Below are 21,657 nucleotides of genomic sequence, written 5' to 3' on the forward strand. Positions count from 1 at the left end.
CAATATCTGTTCATTTTTTGTGGTTTCCATAGTAACAACATTTTTTTTTATTTTCTTTATTCGAATAAGTTATTACTTGCTTTTCGACTACCAACTAGGCAGAGGCCTGTATAACGGTAGTCGAAATTCGTGAATATTTTTTAATTGAAAAAAAAAAGATCGAAAAACAATAAAACAAGTTTTCTTGTTAAAATAATGGAAATATAGATAAGTAAAATATTTTTTTATAATTATGTTTAAAAAACTTAGGAACAAAGCATAAAAACATATTTTAACTATTCTAACTTTCAAATAGTTCCCTTGATTTATAAATAATCAATTTTGAACACATGGTCTTACTAAAAAGCGTGTTGAAAATTAATAAACGTAAATCTAACTAATTGAAACGTAAAATAGAAAATTACATAAAAAAGTTCGTGGAGAGATACATAAGACATCGCTTATCCAATCAAAGGGAGTTGTTTATCTGTTGTATAAACTTGAAATGATAATAATAATTTCTCATCGAATTTCTTAATTTTTCCAATATATTTTAAATGTTATCTATATTTTTTTTAAATGTTCTATTCTATTAAATCGATATACCAAATATCCATCGCACGAGCGGATATGTTATGTGAGGTTTAATAGTAATTTTGTTAAGTTAGGTTACGTTATCATTAATTTGGAGCTACATAACATTTTTTAATTGTTGGAATTCATATTTTATCTGTTTTTTTTACTCTATGATCGATAAATATCAAAAATTTAATGAACTCTTTAATTTGATGTATTTTTATATTTTAAAGATAAAATTCTTGGTAGGAATTTGACTAATTGGTTTTTTATTGTTATATATATAATATATAAGTGATTATGTCTTATTTTATTCACTGTAAGGTTCCAATACGGAGATCACCATCATCATCAGTTGACACAAATTCATTTTTTTTTGGGTTATAAATTAATATAAATCTTGGAAGCAGAAAATAATCCACTTCTGATCAAGCTGAAACTCAGCAGATATACTCGTGCTTTTTTGAACTGGTGGCAATCACGCAAACAAACGCGGACATGTGTGTATTTTTCTGATTACGGCACTCAATATACGAATTAAATATCGGTCCTTCCCGATCAACAATGGAGAGGTTGGTATAGATGTTGACTCCAATATCTGGGTAGTACATTGTTTTTACGGGATGATTCCATTTTTAGAATAATGTAGAAAAAATCTTAAAATATAAAATTGCTAGCTGACGTGTACCCGGCGTTTGCTGGGGGTTATCCTTAGGAAATAGATAAATACCATAGTGGACTTTTTAAGATATGCAATTTCGTTCTACATTATTTTGATATATCTCTTGGTTGAGCCAGCGTTAGCAATGTAAGCGCCGGAAAAAAATTTCTTACGACTTGATAAATATAAAATGCATGTATCTTATGTATAGATAATAAAAACCCTATCAAAATCCGTTGCGTTGTTTAGAAGAACTAAGCGCACAAACAGACATATGCGAATAGCGACTGTTTTATTCACTGGAGTGATTTTTTGGCATATTTTGCCATTTTACAAAAACGTTTTGAGAGATCGCTCGTCATAATGTGCCATATTTATAGAACCTAAAAATATAAGATAAATTGCAAAATTGAGGTGAATGCATTGGCTTTAAATCGCAGTAAGCAGTTTCGTACATTTTTATATTAATATTTTGAGGAATGGTGTTAATTAAATAATATGGTTAATGTATATATACGACAACATGACACTAATCACTTCATACTATTTATAGATTACAGTAATTATATTTATTTGGAACGTTTCATTAATCTACCGTGATTCTACAAGGGTTAAAGCTTACCAATAATAAACAAGCTGTATTCTGGAGCGCACAGCTCGGGAAAACTTCAATTGAAAAACAGTACCCTCGTCTGAAACGGATAATTTTACATTCCATTCTCATTTTGAATAATGCATTAAGAAAAATCAACTGCGCTCCTGGAATCAATAAGAACGCTAGGTGATCGATTTAGTTCATCGAAGCAAAGTTACTCGCATTCACCATTCCAGTTCTTTTGAATTCGCTTATTGTGGGAATATGTCGTTTATATGTCTTCCGACATTCAGACTGGAAATCTCGGAAATCAACCCAATTCATTAGCTTTTCACTGAAATGTGTATTTGCTATTCAGAATAATAATTCTGAAATGGTTTCTTCTACCTATTCTGTTATTTTCTGTTCTTGATATTGGTAAAAGCATTCGTTTTATTTTATATCTTAGATCTACCTTTGTTATCCTTAGAGCCTGTTTCAGTACATCATTGTGAATTTCACTTTATTGCTTTTCGGTTATGAATCAATTCAATTCTTGGAACGGAAAATAATCCTAATAAACCTAATCTACCTTTAGTGGCAATCACGAACATATACGGACAATTCTCAGTCAAACAAAAATATTTAAATGGCTTAAAGGAAAAAAACAGTTTGGTTGATTTTAAAAAAAAATAATTACTGTATAAGATGTTAAATTGATTTTGGTATCAGAAAAGGGAGTGGTTTTTTTTCTAAGCAGTAGAGGATTCAAAACCAGAGGAGAGAAAAAAAATTACATATGTCCAGATCAATACTCGGAAAGATGTTTTTTGAAAGGCTTTGTCCTAATAATGAATTTTATGGAATTTGTACTGTACCGACCAATAAACAGTTAGTTTTGGGTCAAATTGTATAGTTACATCTTAAATTAATGTCACAAAATGAGGCATTATATAGTTACATCTTAAATCAATGTCACAAAATGAGAGGTTGGATAGGTATAACTTAAATTGATGTCACAACATGAACGATTGTATAATTACCTCTAAAATTAATGTCACAACATAAGGGATTGTATAGGTACATCTTAAATTAATGTCACAACATGAGATATTATATAAGTACATCTTAAATTAATGTCGCAACATAAGGGATTGTATACGTACATCTTAAATTAATGTCACAACATGAATGATTGTATAAGAACATCTTAAATTAATTTTACAAAATAAGAGATTATATAGGTTGATCTTAAATTCATGTGACAAAATGAGAGACAAGAAATTGAACCATCTCCTGGCCACGTGGAACTTCGGAATTAAACCCCAGTTCAGAGTGACTTTGCCACTGTACCCTTCCACAGCACGAGAGATGAAAACATCATTTGAATACTTACATCATCTCCTATAGAGACAAAACAATTTCCTAAGAAAAAATTCAGTTTCATCATAAATTGGGGGATTTTATAGGTACATTTAAAATTAATGTCACAAAATGAGGGATTTTATAAGCATATCTTAAATTAATGTCACAACACGAGGGATTGGATAGGTATATCTTAAATTAATGTCACAAAATGAGAAAAATACAGGTTCTAATTATTTTTTTCTAGTATTTATGAATAACTACTTACATTTATCTGTTTTTTAACAGTTAATGGTACAACCATAAAGAGTAATTACATAAAGATTTACTTACATGGTTCCATGATAACTCCTAAAAATAACAAATCAACACACCTTTAAAAGGTGATGATATGTGTAAGTAGGTGACCGGATAACTCATCAAAATGTCAATACGCCTATAAAAAGTGTTATAAAGTTATGAAAAGTGATGAAACAAAAACTAAGTTAAAGAGGTTACATATATGTAACTATTTATAACTTTATAACACTTTTTATAGGTGTTTTGTCATTTTGATGAGTTATCCGGTCACCTACTTACACATATCAGCTCCACACAGGAGGCCCCGAGATTTCCCACAGAGCCTATGCCATCTTTGGGGATATTTATTTACTAAACAAAAACATTTTTTAACATAAAAAACATACTCTGCACATCTCACTTTTGGGTGGAGGGTCTTTTTAAGGAATGGAAGGAGTGAAAATTCTGGGAAGGAAAAGGGTATGAGGGGTACGCATTGCGTAGTCAAAAGCATCCGCTTAGACAAACTTCACCCCATGAACCCGTTCATCCCTGCTAAGTCACCAAATGTAGCGAACCACTTGGGGTGGCCTATGGCAGAGGTGTTGGTTATCCAATAAATGGTTTGCCCCGGGTCGGTGGTACCAACACCTCCGCCTGTCAAATTGAAAATTGCATAATACTTTTGATTAACTTAAAGCCTTAAGTTTAATAGTGAATATATTTCCATTTGGTAAATTAATATAACATGTTATCTGAAGTAGCTGTCTGGACCTTACGTGTTTGCCGTGAATCACTCTCTGCTAATATCCAAGTAAACTTTAATTTCGTCATGCATTAAAGCATAATTCTTACAGATTACACGTTTTAATGTTATTTACGATGTCAGACTTGGCCGTATGTGCGGCGCAAAAGTATACCTCGCGAAGTTTTATAGTCTTTAAATTATAGCGTAGGTTTACCTAACTTTTAAAAGGCGGTTTTGTATGTAAAATTAGTCACAATATTAACGAGTTACTTTCGCGTTGGGATATTTTTCGGTCATTTATCATTTGGGGTTCTTTCCCCAATAGCTCCGTCAGATTTTGTTTAAATTCTCGCGAACTAACGCTTATTTCATCCAAGTAGATGTTTATATGGCCGACTTCGGACCCTTGTTTAATGACACATTGTTTTTGACAACACGCGTTTAGCTTAGCGTGTGTGAGTAGCTATGCTCATAACCACTACATTCAAACATTGGTTAATTTATTTAAATATATTCATTTAAGCATTAACGAGATAATTAATTTAATTTTATACAGAGTTTTCCAATAAGAGGTGTTATTTTGAATATTAATTAAGGCTTTAATGATTTTTTATGGCCGGCATTGGATGGTATTGATCTGGACAACGTTTACTTTCAACAAAACGGCGCTACGTGCCACAAAAACAACGAAACTATTGATCTTTTACGGGAAAAGTTTTCGGACCGTGTTATCTCTCGAAGAGGTGATCACAATTGGCCACCGAGATCTTGTGATTTAACACCTTGCGACTTCTTTCTTTAAAACCACGTGAAAGAGAAGGTCTACGTCAACAGCTCAGCGTCGATTCAAGACCTCAAAGATGGAATTCGTGAGGCTATCGAGGACATAAGGCAGCCACTTTGCGATTTGGTTATGGAAAATTTCATGAAAAGGATATGGTTCTGTATGCGTGGTCGTGGTAGTAATTTGACTGATGTTATTTTTCACTATTAACGACATACCTTTTTCTTAATAATGATACAAACATTCGATCATTTATATTAAAAAATGGCATTTTTCTTTGAATATCAAAATAACACCTCTTATTGGAAAACCCTGTATTTATCACAATACAGTTATATATTGTGTGAATTTTTCGGTGTATAAGGTAAGCTTGTGAATGAATTTCATATTGTGCACGGTAACATTTAGTGAATATAACCTAAAAATTAAAGTTTTTTCACAGTTAGGTACACAAAAATTAAAATAGTTCAAAATGCTGTGTTCTGTTGTGGATGATATATAATAATCTTCAGAAACTTAACATGAATATTTTTATCAACGTACATTACAGAAAAACAAAAATTTGGTTATTTTAAATATCTAGGTACTTCTTTAGCCTTTTTTAAGTAAATACCACACAATAGTCCCAACTATCCGGAAAATATGACGAAAGAGGATGTTTTGCTGTACCTGGCTACTTAGATTAGGTCACCAAACATGTCTGAAGCCATTTCTAGCAACGGACGTTTTGATTCTGAATGTAAGCATGTCACCTGGTCGATATTGAAAGAATCCATCACTAGTCATGTGGTAGTTTATTTCATATGAGAACTTTAAAAATATACATATGTTTGTAAAAAAACATTATATTTCGCGTGTAACAATGGTCATCTGCGATAGATGATAATTAAAATAGATACTAGAACCCAAACACAATAATAATAATAATATTATTAAATTATTAAATTATTACCATTAATTATGTTATTTTATTGGTTTTATTTGTTTATTGGTTTAATAATTTAGCTTTATTAACATAGTAATTAATTTGAGCCAATAATTAAATAGGTTTAATAAAATTCATTTCAACAAATTATTTTTAAATTGTGCGGCATAATTATAGTGCGAATATCAATATTTGAATACGTTATTTCTGCAAACGTTTGAAGTGAGTGTTTGCAAAATCAGATTTATTGGTTTACAGGAATGTGGAGCCGATTAAACGAACTACCGATCAAATAAACCTATTCATTCCTGTAATTGATATTTGATATTTAAATTGATATTTTTTTCTTATAAGTTATTAACAAAGCCATTAATTATACTTACAACTAATTAGCCTTAAGAGTAGATATATAATAAAGTCTGCTATGTGTTTGTTGTATCAATTAATACTTGTTGTACCAATTAATATTCATTGAGCACTTAAACATTTTTGGAATTTTAGTAAAAAGTATTTTGCGTCCGTTGCGTTGTGGGGAATTACGTTTTATAGAAATTCTCTAACAACCCCCCCCCCATGGATTTAAAATATTTTGTGGCGAGCACTCATATTGAATTTTTTTGTGGGGAATCATGTTTTATAGAAATTCTCTAACAACCCCCCCCTCCCATGGAAATAGGAACCGTCAGGTATTCAGTGGCCCGCCAGTGATTCAAAATCGTCAATTTGGCCCAACTGTTAAAAAGGTTGGGCAGCCTTGGTCTAGAACATATTAGTGTTTATTGTTATAATTTTTTACTGTACGACTGTTTGCTTCCTAAATAAAAAGAAATAAAATAAATAAAAATAAAATAAAATATCGCTCTCAATACATTCCTATTGCAAGTATAGCGTATTATGAGTAGACGCATTGCGAGAGTATAGCTCAAGTGTGTCAGACCTATTATACTATATTCATTAAATTCGTTTAGTTAATACTTTATTCATTAAATTCGGATTCATTGTCTCAATAAGAAAAAGGCAAACACCTCACATATTCATAAAATGTTATGCTAACTTTGTACAAGGAAACTGTGAATTTTTAATACTAAAGTTATACGAGTACAACAAACTGCCACCTCGTAATAAAAAATTAAATCAATTAATAATTAAATTAAAGCAAATCTTAGCCACGAATTATCAGAAAAAGAACTAACTAGTATTTTTAAAATCATCTTCATAATAGTTACTTAAAATACCCTAACCTAGTCGCTGAACACTCTCTATCTAGAACCTAGTTCGCGTCAGCACGGCATCTCGTATCAACAAGGACTAACACAATATTATTCGAATCAAAAAAGACATTCTGGGCCAAATACTTTCAGCTCCACAAAACCTCATTCGGTTCATAAGTCAATACAAATTAAATTAAAAACTTCACATGCATGTTGATTGCGTATACTTGACCCATAGGCGGAGTAAGCATAAACATACCGTATTATAAGTTTTCGCAGTATGCTTTCAATCTGCCCTTGGGTTCAAAATGGTCTGTCCAGATGCTTTCTTGTGCGGGAAATTTTTCAATATAAGAATTAAATATTATGTCTATGTATTAAATCATTTTAAAGTATAGGAGTAGTGTACGCACCGAAAAAACTGCGTATACTTACACCCAAATATGTATCCTATCACACAAAAATAAAATTAAACTTAAAAAACCGAAGAATGGTTATCTGTTTAAGAACTGCATTTTCGCACTCATGAAATTAACACTATTTTACTAAAAATTGTCATGGACCACACCGTTTGGACACAATTGGATATACAATATCACCCATCGGTAACAGAGGCGAATCAAATAAAAAAAAAACACGATGAAAAGTAATTTACCTGTGTTTTTTTTTACTTATTATTCACTGCACACACGACCGGATTTAATGCGACCTAAAGCACCGCAGAACTGCGGAATAAGGGCATGTGAAGTACGAACGAATTTGTCGCAAGCATCACAGCGTGCACTTTCCCATCTCTTATTATTACATTGACTCTGTAAAGTGGTGGTTACTGGTTAGTTATTATAACTCCGTCAGAACCTCTCTTTATGTTACGATCATTGTTTATGAGAAATAGAATGTATTCATAAACTATCAGTTACAATATGTCGAGAGTTTAATTCAATAAAAAATATTGAGCTTTTTATATTATACGCCCATATGGACTTCTATAAACATGTGATGCACATAATAATTTAATGTAACGGTAAACATGAAGTTCGGTATTTAAAGTATATACGAGAGAGTACCAATGCAGAAGAACAGACTTATGAAAACCATAATTATTATTATTATTATTAGGGTGTGTTATTATAGCCTTCTTGTAACTATATTCCGTGCATTTGAAAATATCGACCATTTCTGCCAAAGTATTGTTAACTGTATGTAATCTAGGTACAAGCGAGTATTTAAATGTCTTAGTCCTATTGATATTGGTGTTACAATTAAAAAGAATTATCGATCTCTGTGACCTATTATTCGTCCAATATTTCCGACATGAACGTTTATAAAATGCATCGTCTATGTAAATAATAGCGTGCCAAACGCTTCCCTTCCGTGTAAGCGCGATGCAATGTGTCAGTCGGTTATATGCCACCCCGTACACCAATTATGCCACTATGCGTGGTACACGGTATGCCAGTACACCGATATACGTCATTGCACGGTACAGTACGGTGTATGTAGGTACAAATACATACTTATAAATTCACTTAGTATATACTTAAATGTACTGTCGGTCGGTATGTATGTATTATATATAAAATGTACATTATGGTACATGTTAGGGTTGGGTACATAACATGTGACCTTAAAACATGCAATGCTAAATCATTAGGGTTGACTTTTTTATTATAATTTACCTTTTGTACATTAAAACGCAAAAATATGTCAAATTGTTATCAAACTATTGAATCAAAACATTTGATTTATAACAAGGATAAAGCTCACACGTTTTTATGGACTTTATAAAATAGTAATTAGAGATTGTACCTAAAGAGCTTTTTTTAACCAGGTAAAATGAAAATGTGGCGATTGATTTTTGTAATTATATAATTAAAAAATGTTTTATGCATACAAATGTCGCTTGCGTCAATTCATAGAAACTTTTCCCAGCTTACAAATGTCGCTTGGGTCAATTCATAGAAACTTTTCCCAGCTTACAAATGTCGCTTGGGTCAATTCATAGAAACTTTTCCCAGCTTACAAATGTCGCTTAGGTAAATTCATAAAACTTTTCCCAGCTAGCAAAATGTTGTGGATTCATTCATCTCCGTCGTCAGGTTCAAGAGAAATTTGTGAATGTAGACTCTTTAAGACGAAATTTATTAACGTCTTCATATTTCATTCCAAGTAGTTCATTTAACTTGTTTTCTAGAGATTCACAGTTGTGAGATAAAACAGTATTTACATATACTATCATGTAAGAACAAAATGTATATGTGTGTGTATTACTAGAGCAGACTTGAATTGTCTGAATTCTCGACAAATCATTTCAAGTTTTGAAAATTGCTTTTAAAATAATGTTCTGTTAAAAATATTACATTATGGGTTTTGTCTGAGTTTGTTCAAACAAATAGTTCCAATTTTAGAAATGACACTTTAATTCGAAGCAAATTCAAGTCATTCTAGAGTTTATTGAATCGAAGTTACAGACACAACCGAAATTAGTATTTTCATTTAAAATACTAATTTCGGTCAAAATGTTGTAGGGAAATCTCAGTTTTACATATCAACTTTAGGCGATGCACCACGTCGGTAACAATTGGAATCGAACAATTAACAATTGTTTTTGCATTAGTTTGTATTACTTCGCCTGAAACATGTAAAATAATAGAAAGTTTTACTTGTATTTATTTTTTTACACACGTACTCATACTTAAATATATAGCAACAATTTTATTATTCAATGTTGCGCACGTATTATTTTAGTTTCGTAGCAATAAACAGCAAAATCTTATCACTACGCATATTCGGGCAAAGATTAGATTTTACTTGTGTCAAGCTATTCTTGTTCTGCTTTCAGAGAAAGTAAGCCCTCACCGTTTGTACCCTGGAGGATTCTTTGTATTATCCGCCAAAATACACACAAATTGCTTTTTCATTTTTCTTTATCCCTCAACAGCGCTTCTGTGAATGTTTTCTTTGGCTCTGCTCCCAGTGTAATTATTGTGCCCTATGTACGTTTGTCCCCTGGCTTTTGCATGACGACCTATTTACTGTGTACTCGTGGCATGAGCACACGCCATTGGTCATATCCGCTTACAGCATTTGCATACCATGTTATTAACAAAACACGAATGGCAACAAAAGTGGCAGATATAATAATATATTTACACGATTTCTTGATACGAGAAGTACATAAAAATATTAAAAATTAGACATGCACAAATGTGGTGCCTCGGCCATGTAACAATTGTATCTATGTCGTTCTGCAATTGAGAATTCTCTGTTAGTTACTTATTCATGTTATAAAATGTTCATAAAGAAAAAGAGTGGATATCCAGCGATTTGCCACTATACCTGTTTTTCTCGTACGAAATTATGAAAAAGTTGCCTTAGTAATTAATTTAACGAAGATTTAGACAGATTCTTTAAATTAATATATTTTATTATCGAAGGAAGCAAACACTTTGTGGCTTGACATTATTACACAAAATGAAAAAATATCTTTGTTTTAAACCACTTTATTACATTTATAGACGTCGACCGGTTTCGGTTGAACTCAACCTTCATCAGGACAGTACAAATATAAACTTAAATATAATACAGAGGAAGATTATTAAGTAAACAATAAAGAAAGAGAAAGTATATAAATGTGAGGGAGAGAGCATCAGGGCAGCGGAGTAGGTAGTGGGGTCGGGGAGGGGTGGGGATTACCCAGGGAGAAAGGAAACATCTTTAAAATAGGGCTTTTAGTGAGTTCTATCTGTTTGTTTAAAATTGGGTAATTATTTTTATTTTTACTTGCTTTTGAGATTTCCAATGATTCTACATTTAATAGAACGACAGGAGTTCAAATACTACATAAAAATAAAATAGGAATACGTCTCAATAATCTAGAATCATTGGAAATCTCAAAAGCAAGTAAAAATAAAAATAATTACCCAATTTTAAACAAACAGATAGAACTCACTAAAAGCCCTATTTTAAAGATGTTTCCTTTCTCCCTGGGTAATCCCCACCCCTCCCCGACCCCACTACCTACTCCGCTGCCCTAATGCTCTCTCCCTCACATTTATATACTTTCTCTTTCTTTATTGTTTACTTAATAATCTTCCTCTGTATTATATTTTAGTTTATATTTGTACTGTCCTGATGAAGGTTGAGTTCAACCGAAACCGGTCGACGTCTATAAATGTAATAAAGTGGTTTAAAACAAAGATATTTTTTTCATTTTGTGTAATATATTTTATATAATATCGTATTATAAAACACTGAAATTTTACGTAAGCAATGTCATGGAGATATTCTTAATGTAAATTACATTTATTTAACAATAATAATAAATTTATTCCGGAATATGGGGAGGTTCGTGGGATACCATTAATTACTAATTATTAACTTAAAAAACTAAATAGCGCCTGATTAATTAAATTGAATTAATACACTTCGCGGATCTCAATAAGTGTTTCAAATGAGTATTAATTGATCGATAATATATTTTTTGAGGTATTATGCCATATTGCACTATCTCCTTCATTAGCCAACGTTTTGGATATCATTGTAGTGTCTGTTATCAGGGTTAAAAATAGGATTGCGCAACAACGTAGAAGACCCCAGAAATAAATCACTATGATACATTTGGCCATAAAAATATCAAATAATATCTATACACAAACCTCCCTTATGTTTAAACGTTCTTTGAGAGCCATTCAGCTTGAATAACACTGCTGAATTATCGACGGTCGGTTTCATCAGATACAAATAATACTAACCGGGTACGCGGTACGTCCGCCGGAGCTTTCCATCAAAATTACACTCACCGCTGAGCGACTGAAACCACCACTGAAGAATAAACTAACAGATAGATTATGGACGTTTATTCCAGAAGTAAGCTCAAATTTTCATTACTGCTACTGAAATTTCAATGAATATCGAATTTATTTCAAAAAAAGGTAATCAATTTTATTCACCTGTTTCGGGCCTAAGAGTCAAAAGTTCTTTATACTAGATCATACTTCTCGGACTTTTTCAATGAAGCGATAAAGAAGTTTGTTTTGAGCTTGTCCACGGAAAAAGCTTTGGTGAAAGCTCAAATTTTCGAAAATCGAATTCTTTCTTCAAAACACATTTCAGTGGCCTATCTGTGGTTTAACCCTTACAAACATGGCTGAAACGATTATGATTGTGTTTATAAATATATTTCTCGAAATCGGTTTTAAATTTTCACGATATTCCGGCTCACAATCATCGTGGGGGCTAATATATCTCAACCATACTGACCTATGTCTTCAAAATTTGCAGCTACGGGCAAATAATTACAAGTTATGAAAATGAGAAAAAACCGACCTCTTCCTCGTTAGTTATTTATAAATTATTTAAGTTATTCACTGCGTTTATTGTCTTTTTATCGTATTAAGGGTTTAAAGTAGAAAATTTGTATGTAAGCTGACAATATTAGTTTTATTTTTATACGTACAATTTGTTGTAATTGTTAAAACATTTTGAAATACCGAATTTCTTTCTTGAATTAATTGACATGTCCGTGGCCTTAGAGCAGTGGTTCTTAACCTTTTTGGCTGGCGACCCAAGGTACGAATATATTTGAAGTACGCGACCCTAATCTAATTTTTTATTTTTTTTCCATTGACAGGTTATGTAATTTTATACTATAAAATTTATACGATGTATTGGTAAAATTAGAAATAAACAAATTTATTTAAATGTTCTGTATTAAAATCAGACCAGCATTAAAACAGTTAAAAAATTTACAGCAAAATAATCAGTGACTACCCTGGTGTTGTATTTTTGAACAAAGATCATGTATACGTGGAGTTATGTTTATAGAAAGTGCACACCGCATGTCATGCTGAGGATCCAACCTATTCCTGTACTTATTCTTCATAACAGCAAGGCATGAAAATCCTGCTTCACATAAATAAGTAGTTGGGAAAGGTAGCAGGGCTTTTTCAGCTTCATTGCTCAGAACAGGCTTCCCAGATAATTGTGCCCAAAATTTTGTGAGACTCGTTCTGGCAAATCTCTCTTTTAAAAGTGCATCACCTTGCATTTCGAGCAATTCTTCTTGTAATCCAGCTGAATCGTTTTCAACGCCCATTACATCTACTTCAAATGGATTTCTTACCCAACTGTATTTCACGATATGGACATTTTGTGGAATATATCTTTCCATTTCATTTTCAAGTCTTCTCAAATGTTCTAAAAAAATAGGCATGGTCTCCACGAAAATACGGTTGCCATTAAGATTAAGATCTTCCAAAAACAAGTTTAATGTTGGAAACGCTGCCAATTGACATTGAGCAATTTTATTTTGCCAAAGTTTTGTTTTGTTTTTAAAAACAGTAATTTTTTCATAAATGTCTACTACAGTGCGATTTTGACCTTGCATTTCTGTGTTCAACTGATTCAAGTGGTGGAAAATATCACCCAAATATGCCAATTTAGCCATCCATTTGTTGTCACTGAAGCGATCAGCACATTCGTGTCTTTTATCTGTCAAAAATATTTCTATTTCTGTTTTAAGAGAAAGAACTCTAGCTAGAATCTTTCCGCGGGATAGCCAGCGAATATCCGAATGGTATAATAAATTCTGGTGTTCTGAACCCATTTCTTCGCACATCAGTCGAAATATCCGAGAGTTCATAGCGCGTGCCTTTATGAAATTTATAATTTGTATTACGTCCTGTAACACCTGATGTAGATCTGGCTGCATATCACGTGTAGCCAATTTTTCTCGATGTAAAAAGCAGTGTATTAAAACAACCTCTGGATTTCGTTCCTTGACTTTGGCACAAAACCCTATGCGACTCCCTATCATTGCCGGTGCTCCATCTGTACAGACTGCGAGACAATTGTCCCACAGTAATTGGTGTTCCACAAAGAACTTGTCTATTAAAAGAAATATATCAGCCCCAGTTGTAGTTTCAGAGAGCTTTTCACAAAGCAGGAACTCTTCATTGAAATTTTGTGGAGTTCTGTATCTTACGTACACCAACAGCTGTGGGAAATCTTCAATATCAACTGATTCGTCGATTTGAATTGAAAATTTGATGGCTTTTTTGAGATCCGTTATTAATTGTTCTAAAATATCTGATGACATTAAATCTATTCTCTTTTTCACAGTATCGTTTGAAATTGGCACCATTTCCAGCTTCTTCGCAATTTCATCTCCACAGACAGTTCTTGCCATGGCTATTGCAGCTGGTTTAATCAACTGCTCAGCAATACTATGGGGTTTTTTACATTGAGCTACTTTTAAAGCTACTTCGAAAGAAGCGTAGGTAGTTTTTTCTAACGAAACTGTTGCTGAACTTGATGGTGCATCAAGTCTCATGCGCTTTGTTTGTGTTTCTTTTTCTTTCCAAAAAGCAAGCGGTTTATTTGCGTACGTTGGATGGACTTTTTCGAGATGTCTCTTCAATTTGTTTATTTTTAGCGATTCATTTGAAAGAAGTTGCGTACAAACCACGCATTGTGGACGTGGCACACCAGAGCGATCTTTTATTTCAATAAATCCTAAGGCTAAAAATTCTTGCTTGTATGTTAACATCCGTTTCGCCATGACTGTCCACAATTCGAAAGACTTACTGAAACAAAACGACAAATTATAGAAATATACTATTCTATTCGTTCATCGGCGAATTGTAGGCTAACAATGTCATTTATTGGAAAAAAATATTTTACCTTCTTTCGATAACAGCAATCGCGAGTTGCACTTTTAATCTTCCACAATTGATTATCACAATTTTGTAGCACTTTGTAGTTGTCAACAAAGAGTGTATTGTAGTCAAGTATAAACGTTATTCACGTAAAACAGTATGAGAACGAGCGTGCAATCGTAAACAAACTCGCTAGCAAACTGACCGAGATGAGACGAGACCGACCGACCAGCGCGGTGCGGCGGGCGGCGCGGGTGGTGACCGAGCCGAACCGAGCGATGCCGACTGCGTGAGCCGAGCGGTGGCGATGGCGCGCACTCCTCGCTTTGCGCCCCGCGCCCTTCCGCCCATTAAAACAGAACTAACATGTCGCGATTGTGAACAATAGATGTCCTTGTTCTGAGAGTAGTAATAATTGTGACTATACTAGTTTAGTGACATCGATCGGGATATCAATACGCGATTTCCGCGACCCAACCCAAAACCTCTCGCGACCCAAATTTGGGTCGCGACCCGAGGTTAAGAATCGCTGCCTTAGAGGGTAAAATCAGTTTTATGTACACTTCTTTGTGTTATTTATTCAGTGGAACAACTGAAAATGAATTCTGATTCGGCCTAAATTTCGCAATCGATCATGTTCGTGTTAAATTTTGATTCGGAATCAGAGCCATTGTTAAGTGATGTATGTTGGGATGATTGCGAGTCAATACGCACGCCCGGTTGACAATCCGATTGCTCCCGTTTGGTGCTAAAGCGGATATGACACGGATATGTAATACACTCAGGGCCATTGTTTCACATTTACCACTCATTGGTTCGATTAGTATTGTCACAACAGCTTTAAACTATTTTTACGATAAATGATGATAGGACTTTAGAGGATGCATATTTTATAATAACAGCAAATTTCAAAACCATAAATATCTACACCTTAAGTAATAAATAACCAAAGTTCGTTTGGCAACTTTACAAGAGAAATAAATAAATCTGTTTTTTTTAAACCTGTATTAATTATTATTTGAAAATTGTGGTACTACTCTTTGGACCTACTTTTTTACATCTTTACTTTTTTACCTACTTTTAACTTTATTTGTTTGTCGCCAATAGACCCAAAAACTACTGGAATGTTTGTTCTTATTAGTGCCAGGATTGTTTGGAGGGTGGTTTGAAAGACTTCACACATTATCTCTGCACTGGAATGAGATACGGGGTCGAATAAAAGTCGATCTTATAGAGTTTAGAGTTTTTAATATTAACAATGAGGTATACAGAGAAAGACATGACATGATCAAATTGATCAATTACTTATATATGATAACTTGCGGCGTTTGTAAAAAACGAATAAAAGGGATTGAAGGAGAATTTATGACGTGGAAGTGAATGGCAAAAGAAGCCGAGAACACCTGAGGAAGATATGGCATGTTCAAGTGAAACAAATACTTATTACAATACAATTATATTATTTCCACATTTAACCTTTCCCTTACTGTGCTGAAAAAATCCACGCGTTCCGGTGCTGTGTAGTCAATTCACATCTCAAAATAAGCGATTTAATATCGGAATTTTTTTTTTTTATAGTGAATACCTCACAAGAGTCCCAGCTGCTCCCGTCTGGAGCCAGTGAGACTATGGCATCCCCAATTGGGGGATGTTGTGAGGCTGAAGGTAAGTGGGGAAGGGAAAGAGGAAGGTGGGGAAGTACCTGGCTATTCAGATCTAGTCACTAAACACGGCTAAAGCCATTTGGAGCAACGTTTCAATTCTGAATGGTGGTCTTACACCAGGGCGATACTGGTAGTATCTTCCACTCTAGAACGTGCCGCAAATATACTATTTATTACTTTAATTAATTAATTGTGAAATAACACCAATCAATCAAATAAAATTTATTTGCGCACGCCGGGTTCGAACCCGCGACCTTCGGAATGGCAGTCCAATGCGTTACCACTGGACTATGCCGGCCGTCAATATGAATATTCATTGCTAATCGATTATGTTTATTATATTTTATATCAAACGTGATAATAATTGTAATTTAATTGCTGAGAACATGAAAAACCATCGGCAGATGCTAAAGAAACGTGCGAGGAGTCCACATATAACGACGGTTCGCGGGCGACTGGCTAGCGGCTGGCGGCTGGCACAAACACAGCTTTATGTATCGATGGTTTAAATCAAAATACAACTGCAGATGTGTGGATGTCTCATGTTCCCGCATAGCAAATTAAAGCGGGACATCAATAGCGTGTCATTTCCTCGCACACTCTTTGCGTATTAGTATCACACGGTTGATTGTATTGGTGTATTTGTTCCCGATTTTTAACAAAAATCTCTGATTTTTAATTGAATTTGAAAACTATGTAAAATATTATTTTTTAATTCAGTGCATAAATGTATGACGGAGGAATACTTAAAATCTGAACTAAGAATTTATTATATTTATAGAGTTATTAAAGTTATTAGAAGCAATTTGTAGTAAATACACACCACAGATAAGGAAAGGTTAAGCAGTTTTCAGGTACTTTACTCCAAATCATTCATAATCCCAAGCAACGCCTGGTACACGTCCGTAGAAAGAAAGCGACATAATTGTAGTAGTCTTGTAAAATAAAATAAAGAGTTACAGTACATTTTGTTTAAAGTGAATTATGGAAGTTATGAATCGCATGTTAATCGAACATTTAGCCACGCCACCCTCCTTTTAAAATTTTTTCAGACGATAAATAATTGAGCACCACTTTTTCATTGTACTTACTTTAATTTCTTACTATTTCATTAACTAAATACGAGTTTTTGTTAATTTATAATAATTATCGTGTGTATATAGGTTAAAGTAGTAATATAATGTATTAAAAAAGATAAAATATGGCGTTCATAATATCTCAATTTGTGAAAGATGGCGACAATGCGATCATGGTTCCATGATAACTCAACACAGTGACAATTCAACACACTTTTAAAAATTGATATAAAGTCATTAGAAACGAAGAATTTTTTTAAATTTAATCTAACCTAACCTAACCTAACCTACTTAACCCAGCTAATAAAGTTTTTGTTTCATAACTTTCCATGACTTTATATAACTTTTTAAATTATGTGATGATTTATCCGGTCACCTGCGATCATATATGATTTTTTTTACAAGGTTTTTCTCATAAAGTGTAAGCCCTATTTTTTTTGAAGTGAAACTTCTTTAGGCGCGTAATGGATTTTCGGGGACGGAGTAAAACCGAGTCAGGATCGACACGAAAATGCGGGTACCCCCACCACCGCTCACCGTTCACTGTCCCTCTCTCACCATATGCGCTTGTTGAGGTGGGGGAGCCGCTCACGAACGTTCTCTCTCTTCTCTTCTTTCCTCTCTCTCAGACACCAGCGAACTGCGCCACGCCAAGCATCAGCTGCTTGGTTAGTATACTGCGTCGTGAGTGTAATACGAGTGAAATACGTAATTGATTGTGGTTCATACGGTTTGGTACAGAATTTCAGTGTTAAAAATGAGTAGTGACGAGATAGAGGTGATGAACACATCATTGTCATTGTAATTTCTTTGTAATTTTTAATTGTAATATTGTTATTTATGTAATATTGTATACTTGTGAATAAATTGAAAATTTTTGGAACTATACATTAATCGAACGTCATTCATCTATAAGAAAATATTAGAAAAAGCAAATCCATGCTTCGTCGTTGAATTATTTAACCTCTAATTTTCAAACTAACCTAAGAGAGAAAATAGAGATGATGAAATGAAAATAGAGAGAGAGGAATACTAGAAGTTTCACTTCTGTCTTGCGTAGGCTTGACACACCCACTTTTTCTTAACGATAAGCTTAGAAGAAAATTGATTTCGTCCGTTTACACAAACTTTTGACTCCTAGGCCCCAAATAGGCAAATGAAATTGTTAATTTGCTCGAGAATAAAGTGGCGTTATTTGAAAATATTCGAAATAGTCGAAAAAGTCGCTTCGAAAAAACTGACACGTCCATAACACGCTTATGTCGGTTTGAAGATGATGCTAGTAATGTAGGTCTTCATACGGATGTTGTAAAAATCAGATTAAAATTTAAAATATTAGATTAATTTTTACTCAACTATTTACATCCCATAATAATATAAATATTAAGCAACTTTTTATCTTTTAATTTTGATTTTCTTTTCGGTAATGAAAGAATGGAAATGAACATGTGATCGAGCTGAAACTCGACAGATAGACTCGTTGAAGATGACAATGCATTACTTTTGTGGTACTTACGCACACACACAAAATATACGCATATCTCTGAAATTGGATGATATCACAGCAGCCAATATACGAAATAAATGTCAGTCTACACAAACAGAATGTGACTCAGTTGCTAGAGTGATTGACATCAGTCTATGTGGAGGAAGGTTTAATCCTCAGTCAAACCAAATAATATATTTATATGTATGGCTATTAATAAAAATAGTTGTATTATATTTATTTCTTAAAATTGTTTTTTTTTTTTAATTTCATTTTCGTGCTGTTCATTTGTAGTTCTGTAAACAATAACACGAGATGGCCTGTGTAGATAATTTTAAAATTATAACTTACGGATATGTCCCGGTGACCTGGGCTGGAGGATATAGTTATCCTCAGTTGGTGTTTAATAGTTCACATTGCCTAGTAGGTACTCACGTAACTCGTTACGATTTACCGCACTTGGCAAATGGTTTAATAATATTATGTTTACTTAGTAACCCTCGGTTGATACCATAAACAATCATTTATTAGTTAATGCTCATTTCTTTTCACTTGTACAATTTACAATCACACAACCTCTGTAATTTAATGCTATTTAGACGTTTATACAAAACTCACTGAATGTGTTTTTGTTTCGGCTATTGAATTATTTGGTTGTCAAAATTATCATGTAGAATGTAGAAAATTATCATGTAGAATTTTCAAATTTTATTTTGGTGTTTAATTTCTTTTTGCATGTGATATCATGTAAAAAACAAAATAGCGTTGTAAATTTGAAAATGTTTCCTGAAACCCTAACCATATTCATAAATCTAAATTGAATAATTGTATAGTTATCACTCCTGTCGATGCATGATTAACTTTGTAAGCATGTTCTGTTTAATTATTAATTAATAATTACATTTCGTCTAAATAATTTTATATTATTTTGCATTTAGTTTTCATTGTTTATGAATGTCATCAGTTATTTTAATTACAAAATGATGATTTCACTTTTAAGAATTGGTTAATTCATTACCGCCTTGTAATATTATTGCATCTGCTCTTATCTAACTTACCCTTTCTTAAAATTTGGTTATCAATGTTCATCTTTAGTAAAGCTTGCATTATAATTCTTGTGAGACGAACTAATCTTGTGTAAATATTCCCCAATAGATCCTTCATAATTCATCACTAGCAATGCTATTTATTCATTAACATATTTAAATAATGAAATGGATAATTAATTAACTAATGCAAGTGCATCGCGATTAATATTTGTTAATCTTGTATAGGATACACTTACTTTATGATTAGACATTATTAAAATTTGAATAATCATGTATTTTTTTAACACTTTAAACTTTATTATATATTTTTACGCCAACCGGTTTTGATTCAGCCTGAACCTTCATTAGGGTTGTATAATTATTGATCAGTGTGTATTTATTCACACAGCCCTGATAAAGGTTCAGGAACCGAATTAGTTTTTGTATGCAATAATGTGGCGTTCAAATAAAAAAATAAATTACTGTTCAAATTATAATATTCGTTTGTTTCATCACCAGCAATATCATTCAAAACATATTAAGTAATTTAATTTTCTTCACCTGTGATGAAAAGAATCATAAATTTCTCCTAATAAAATGTTAATTTCATCACCATGGCAATGCAAAATAATTCAATTTAAATTCCTTCGTCTGAGATGAAAGGATTTATCAATTAACTTATGCAAATGTCTCAGTAATAATTGCTAGTTTCAACATCACCAGTAGTAAATTTAAATCCATTCACCTTAGATGAAAAGGCTTATCAACCATTACTTATGCAAATTCCTCACTATCGATTGTCAGTTTCATCATTAGCTATAACATCACAATTGAATTTTATTTCCTTCATCTGAGATGAAAATCAATATAGAATATCGATGATATTAAATAATTGAGCCATCATTAGTGATAGCAATGCATTTTAATTCCTTCACCTGAGATGAAAAAGCTTACATAGCCAATATTTTTTTAGTTTCATCATTAGCAATAGCAACATACATTTAAATTCTTCCAACTAAGATGAAAAGGCTTTTAACTCATCTAATGCCAATGCATCACTCTTTTTTTAGTTTCATCAATAGATTCATTATTTGATGAACAGATTGTACATTCAAGCATACTAACCGTCTGTTACCCCGTGTAGGACTTCACCCTGGACTTTTACTTCCGTCAGTTCTGGACGGACCCGCGTCTCGCCTACAAGAAGAGACCGGGTGTGGAGACCCTGTCCGTGGGCTCGGAGTTCATCAAGAACATCTGGGTGCCGGACACGTTCTTCGTGAACGAGAAGCAGTCCTACTTCCACATAGCCACCACGAGCAACGAGTTCATCAGGATCCATCATTCGGGCTCCATCACAAGAAGTATTCGGTGAGTTATTATATCCTTTCATCCCACCTATACTTGCTACTTTCCTGTCTCTCCTCGTGACACTTGATGCTCTGAAGTTGTCTCTTGATGGACCCATTCCGGACGTACCATCTTACTTATTAGATTATTATTGAATGTCGTTTCAACGTTGGTATAGTAAAGCTGGGATTAAGTCTGTTTTAAGGCCGTGTTAATCATATAAATTTTATTTATATCGCGTTTATAAGTAAGGGGGTAGTGTTCATGAATATGCTAAATGATTGAGGAGATAA

General features: G+C 33.2%; 1 protein-coding gene across 2 annotated transcripts in view; it reads left to right on the forward strand.

Moving 5' to 3' along the window:
* Rdl (Resistant to dieldrin) overlaps positions 1-21,657 on the forward strand; it is a 198,510-nt gene that overhangs the window by 129,419 nt on the left and 47,434 nt on the right. For both annotated transcript variants that reach the window (XM_089646115.1, XM_089646116.1), the window contains exon 4: positions 21,159-21,385. In XM_089646115.1, coding sequence (XP_089502241.1) covers positions 21,159-21,385 — 227 coding nt within the window. The remainder of the gene's footprint in view (positions 1-21,158; positions 21,386-21,657) is intronic.

Source organism: Hesperophylax consimilis, chromosome 23, assembly GCF_061612785.1.
Source record: "Hesperophylax consimilis isolate HC1 chromosome 23, BYU_Hcon_1.0, whole genome shotgun sequence".
NCBI classification, from domain to species: Eukaryota; Metazoa; Arthropoda; class Insecta; order Trichoptera; family Limnephilidae; genus Hesperophylax; species Hesperophylax consimilis.